The sequence below is a fragment of the Setaria italica genome, chromosome II (assembly GCF_000263155.2).
Source record: "Setaria italica strain Yugu1 chromosome II, Setaria_italica_v2.0, whole genome shotgun sequence".
Lineage (NCBI taxonomy): Eukaryota > Viridiplantae > Streptophyta > Magnoliopsida > Poales > Poaceae > Setaria > Setaria italica.
The window spans coordinates 6,289,752-6,295,725 of NC_028451.1; the positions used below are offsets into that span (position 1 = coordinate 6,289,752).

At 48.0% G+C, this 5,974-nt stretch overlaps 2 protein-coding genes across 2 annotated transcripts; both read left to right on the forward strand.

Annotated features, from left to right (window-relative positions):
* The first annotated feature begins 365 nt into the window (after nucleotides 1-365).
* LOC101777775 lies at nucleotides 366-1,021 on the forward strand. The gene has a single exon (XM_004955702.4). The coding sequence runs from the start codon at nucleotides 422-424 to the stop codon at nucleotides 848-850; it is 429 nt and encodes a 142-aa protein (XP_004955759.1). The 5' UTR covers nucleotides 366-421; the 3' UTR covers nucleotides 851-1,021.
* Nucleotides 1,022-2,336: 1,315 nt separating this feature from the next.
* On the forward strand, nucleotides 2,337-2,944 carry LOC101778185. Its single transcript, XM_004955703.3, has one exon. The coding sequence runs from the start codon at nucleotides 2,393-2,395 to the stop codon at nucleotides 2,822-2,824; it is 432 nt and encodes a 143-aa protein (XP_004955760.1). The 5' UTR covers nucleotides 2,337-2,392; the 3' UTR covers nucleotides 2,825-2,944.
* Nucleotides 2,945-5,974: the final 3,030 nt, after the last annotated feature.

A 5,974-nucleotide genomic window follows, 5' to 3' on the forward strand; every position in this document is an offset into this window, starting at 1 on the left:
AACAATATAATTACAATTCCATATGATACAACATGGAATTTTTCATGGTCATGTCTGATAGGCTGGTTATAGACTCTTGACTCGGTCGTCGTGGTTTGCTAACTGTAAGACTTGTTTCGTCTGGACACTGAAATAGCTGTGCTTCTCTTGACTTGGTCAGTGACTTTGTGCGTCAGAGTATGCTTGCTGGTAACAAAGTCAGCTGTGGCTACCTGTGCAGGAGTCTATTTCCTTGCTTTCCCTCTGAATCAGAGTCACCAGATTCCAGTCACTTTCCGAATAACACTGGAACAGGCCTTGAGACCTCTATATATACGTGTCTCTATTGCATCAAGTTTCATCACAACAAGTTGAACTCTTTTGCATAGGACACAATATATTCCCAGGTCAGCAACCTTTGCTAGCAATTAGCCATACTCCAATGGCATCCCAAATTGAGAGCCACCGCTCCAGTGCAGAGGTTGTCAGTGGAGATGCCATCTGCAGGAAGAAGTCTGTCGAGCTGCTGGAAGAGCTCGGGCTCCCGAAGGGCCTCCTGCCAATGGAGGACATCCAGGAGTTTGGGTACAACCGCACCACGGGGTTCATGTGGCTGGTTCAAGGGAAGAAGAAGGTCGAGCACACGTTCAAGAAGATCAAACAGACCGTGTCCTACGCGGCTGAGGTGACGGCATATGCTGAGAAGGGCAAGCTGCGGAAGATCACCGGCGTCAAGACCAAGGAGCTGATGCTCTGGCTTAGTGTTGTTGAGGTCTATGTTCCCGAGGCCTCGCCGGACAAGGTCACATTCAAGACCGGCACTGGCCTCTCGGATAGCTTTGATGCCACTGCCTTCGCGCATGGGGAGTAAACACGGAGTCAGTTGATTAACTAGAAATGATGCCGGTTCCATAATCGTACTATTCTACGGTGATGGTGCTAATTATGTATACGATGCTATGTCTTTTTTCTTTTGTGTTGGAATGATGCATATATAAGTGTGTCCTATTGCCCCTACGAGTTTGTATCTCGCAGTTTTTTTTATGGCAAAATGAATTCAGTCAGTACAAAATTTGTTATCTCTTATTACAAACATCTCTTCAAATCTAGCCTATCTGGAAGTAACACTTGATCAATTTCGTCCTTATCAGGTTTATGTCAGTCGATTGGAGGATATTTGTATAATTTCTTATGTTCTGTCACATATTACAGAAGAGTGATGAGAGAATGCCACAAGTTACAACATTGTGGAAATGTGGTACTTTTTTGAAAAGAAGGAAATGTGTTACTACCTTTGCAACTGTAGAATGTTCAATATCAACATAATTGTGCATTGTTAGATAATTGATGAAAACCATATTCCGGTCGATACATCGGAAGGTCTACAAAGTTGTTGATATATAGACTGTCTACCATGCCATATTAGTTGGAATCTTGGCAGGAACGCATGTATTTTGATAAGGTGTAATGAGTTGATTGCTTGTCACTGGTGTTAATCCAGACATTAGAACTGGAATCAAGTAATTTTTTTATAATGGTCAAGGAAATTTTTGGTGAAATAAAAACACATTATTCGCTTTTATGAAAAACAATTCTCATGTGCATCTGCTTGCAATCAAACTGATGAAATGAAAAAAAAATATTCTCTTTTAAAAATATCTATAGACAAAGAAGCCTTACAAATTAAAAAAAAATAGTGTATATGCTCCAAGTTGTTTCGTAAAATTGGTTGCATGACCTGAAATTTGCTAAACTATCGTGTTGTATGTCCTTTTCGGGCTTGCGGCCAATTTGGGACTGTAGCTCATCAGACAACCTAGAATGTTACACCATAAGACAAATTTGGAATCCAAGTTCTTGTCATCATAATTGGCTGACTTTTGTAACATGGGAATAAGTTACGACTCCATATGATACAGTATGGACGACAAGTCTGAAATTCTTTACTTGGTTTCAGTTTCAGAGCAGCCAAGGCGTCAGTCGGTCATCTCTGGCCGCCCAGTTATATACAGATTGTTGACTCGGTCCTAGTGCGCTAACTAACTACTTTTTTTTTATTTAAAGGTTGGTGTGCTAACTGTTTCCGTACTACAAGACTTGGGTCATTTGCACACTGCCAGTTATGCGTCTCTTGACTTGGTCAGTAATTTTGTGCGTCAGAGTATGCGTGCTGGTCACAAGTCAGATATGGCTAGGGTCATGACTCATGAGCTCATTCCTTAGCCGTTGAATTCTAGTTTGCAGATTCCAGTTTGTTTCAAAATTTAATAGCACAGGGACAACGCTTCAGACTTGAGACGTCTATATAAACTTGCCTCTTCAACATCTGTATCACCAGCTCACCACAACAAGCTTAACTCATTTGCATACTCAACAAATTCCAATAATAGAACCACTTCACAGCAAAAGTGACATGGCGTCTCAGGCCATCGAGAGCAACCGTCCTGGCGCAGAGGTCTTCGATGGAGACGCCATCTGCAGGAAGAAATCCGTCGACCTGCTGGAAGAGCTCGGCCTCCCCAAGGGTCTCCTGCCAATGGAGGACATCCAGGAGTTTGGGTACAACCGCACCACGGGTTTCATGTGGCTGGTGCAAAGGAAGAAGAAGGTGGAGCACACCTTCAAGAAGATCAAGCAGACCGTGTCCTATGCTGCCGAGGTGACAGCGTTCGCCGAGAAGGGCAAGCTGCGGAAGATCACCGGTGTCAAGACCAAGGAGCTGATGCTTTGGCTCAGTGTAGTTGAGGTCTATGTTCCTGAGGCCTCGCCGGAGAAGGTCACCTTCAAGACTGGCACTGGCCTCTCCGACAGCTTTGACGCCACTGCCTTTGCACTCGGGGAGTAAATAACTAAATATGCAGTCAGTTGGATCAACCAGAAATGATGCAATATCTGTCTTTCTTTCTTTTGTGTTCCAAAGATGCATGTATAAGTGTGTTCCTACTGTTGCCCGTCTGAGCTCGTGTAACACCCTAAACTTCAAGTTTTGCAATTTAATAAAATTTGCTAGAAATAAAGTGCAAGGGTCTAAGGATTTTAAGGTTGCATTTAAATTTCTTAGACAATTAAATCTTTTTCAAAATAAATTAATGAATCATAGGAGTTCATTACTGCATTCATGCTGGTGCATTATTTTTTATTGTTTGAAATTCAAATTTGTGTTTGAATTCAGTTTTGAATTTGTGTTTGTTTCTTTTTCCCCTTTTATTTTTAGGAAAATTGTTTCTGTAGTATCGAAAGATCGCGACTTCCGTAAAATACCACTGAAAGGCATTGGCCCCGTAAAATACCACTGAAAGGTGCAGACCTCAACTGAAAATAGCACTCTGTTAGATTCCAGCGTTAGCTCTGTTAACTTGGACAAAAATGCCCCCAAATCGGTGGACAGATGAGAACGGGGGTCGGACAGGCGCCGGCGGAGGGCGCCCAGCCGTGGGTCCATGGAGAGCGCCGGCGGAGGGCTGCCTCTTACTAGCTCCTCGTCTTTGTCTAGGGCCGCTTCCTCCCTCCGCAGCTCGACATGGGACGCTGCCGGCAACGGGTCAGCTAGGAGCGCGCTCACCGCCAAGGAGCTCCAGGGCCGCGTCCACCAGCCTTCATCACCAACAGCACCGAGAACGCTAATGGTGCATGCCGCATTCTTGGCTCTGGGCGCAAGGCCAGCGGTGGTGCCTGAACCGACTCCGCGGAGGTTGTGGCGGAGGAGGAGTCCCGCGGTGATGGATGGTTGTGTCGATGTCGCCCGCGCGAAGGCCGTGGTGGTGGAGGAGTCCCACGGCGAGGGCGGAGATAAGACGGCAGAGTTCCGCATAGGAGACCGGCTTGCCCGTGGCGGCGTCGATGAGTGTCGGGGCGTCGGGGTGGGCAGGAGGGCGAGGATGATCGTCAGGGTGGGCGTCGTTGGCCGGATGAGAGGGAAGGTGGGCAGCGGGTGGGCGGCAAATGGGCAGTGGACAGAGGAGAGGGCCGGCGGGCAGCGGACGACGGCAAATGGGCGGCGGACGGAGAAGAGGGAAGGCGAGCGGCGAGCAGGCAGGCGCTGGCGGAGGGCGGCCAGCCGCGGGTCAGCCTCGAGGGTGTCCACCGGGGAACGGTAGTGCGGTGACAGATTGGCAGTGGCGCAAGAGCTGGGAAGGGTGGTGTCATAGTGCTGGGAGGGGCGGCGCCATCAGTGGGAGAGAAGGGGAGGGCAACGTCGGTGGGAGAGAAGGGGTGATGCCGTGATGGGCCTGTGCGAGGGAAGGGCGACGACATGTGTGGGTGGATACTGGAGTCAACCGGTTCGCGTACCAGTCAGCTCCCGCGCCTCACCGTGCTTTTTGCTAAAGAGCCCCCTTGCTTTCTGTGTTTTGCACCGCGGTCCAGCGTAGTTCAAAGATCTTTAGATTTAGGTCATGTTTCTTTCGCACATGGATTAGTTCCTTGCAACACAGATCTAGTTCCTCCAAAACATGGCCAACACCATAGCGGCCATGCAGTCTCAGCTCAACAACAAGAAGAAGAAGAAGAAGAAGAAGAAGAAGAAGAACAACAACCAACAGTAGCCACCAAGAGACAAGCACCGGGAGTTTATGAGCCAAAGGCCCCCGATATTCTCCCACTCTGCTGAGCCACTTTTGGTTGATGACTAGCTGAAGGCGGTGGAGAAAATGCTTACAATCACTTTGTGCACTGATAGGGAGAAGGTCCTGTATGCCTCAGGACGACTGGAAGGATCTGCTGCAGACTGGTGGGATGCTTACACCACCGTACACACTGATGTTGATGCTATCACCTGGTAGGAATTCAAGAAAAGCTTCAGGAATCACCACATTCCTGCTGGTCTTATGAAGCTAAAGAAGAAGGAGTTCCTTGCTCTCAAGCACGGGACAATATCCGTGAGTGAGTACAGCGACAAATTCATCCAGTTGTCCCGTTATGCACAAGAAGATGTGACTAATGATGACAAGAAGCAAAAGCTATTCCTGGAGCGACTGATTAGGCCACTCTAGTATCAGCTGATGTCCCACACCTTCCCATCCTTCCAGAAGATGTTGGACAAGGCTATTTGTCTGGAGCACAAGCGCAGCGAGCTAGGTTAGATGAAGAGGAAGTTCATCTCACGAGGACAGTCTTGGAGCAACACCCGCCCCCGCTTCGCTCCACCGCAAGGGACGCCACTCCGCCTCATGGGCCTGAGTGGAAACTATTAGCAGCATCAATTCCAGCACCCCATTCAGAAGCTCCAGCGTCAAGTTCAGCAGACTCCGCGCGCCAACTTCCCACAAAACTGCCAGTACCCTCTTGCAGGCACCCCAGTGAAGCCTAGCACTCCAGTGGGCAATAGTTGCTTCAAGTGTGGAGAGGTGAACCACTATGCCAATGGATGTCCCAAGAGGATTGGCCCAAACACTCCCGTGCATAACAACAGTGCTCCAAGGCAGAACCAGCAGATACAACAGTTGAGGAGTGGAAACCTGACCCCACAGGGCAACCAGGGGTAGCAGAGCTATGCACGTGGCAAGGTGAACCACATGGATGTTGAGACTGCTCAGGAAGCTCTAGATGTAGTGCTTGGTATGTTCTTTGCCAACTCAGCCCCCACCTCAGTTTTATTTGACTCCGAAGCACCGCATTCTTTTGTTACTACTCATTATGTAGCAAAGCATAGTTTACTCATGCATACCATGAAGCGTCACATGCTAGTTAGCTCACCTGGGGGAGCAATGAAGGCTCAGTACATCTGTCCACAAGTTAAGCTAAAGATAGTGGGGGTAGACTTTCCAGCTGATCTCATAATCTTAGAGTCTGGGGGAATTGATGTTATTCTAGGAATGAGGTGGTTAGCAGCCTTTGATGCAATCATTTAGTGTGCCAAGAGATCAGTTCTTCTGACAAGTCTTGCTGGAGAAAAAGTTGAGTTCGTGGCTACTCTACCTTCAGCAGCAGATTGTGTGGTAAATCGGTTGGATGGAAAGGCTTTGGAAGATATCAAAGTGGTGTGTGACTACTTGGA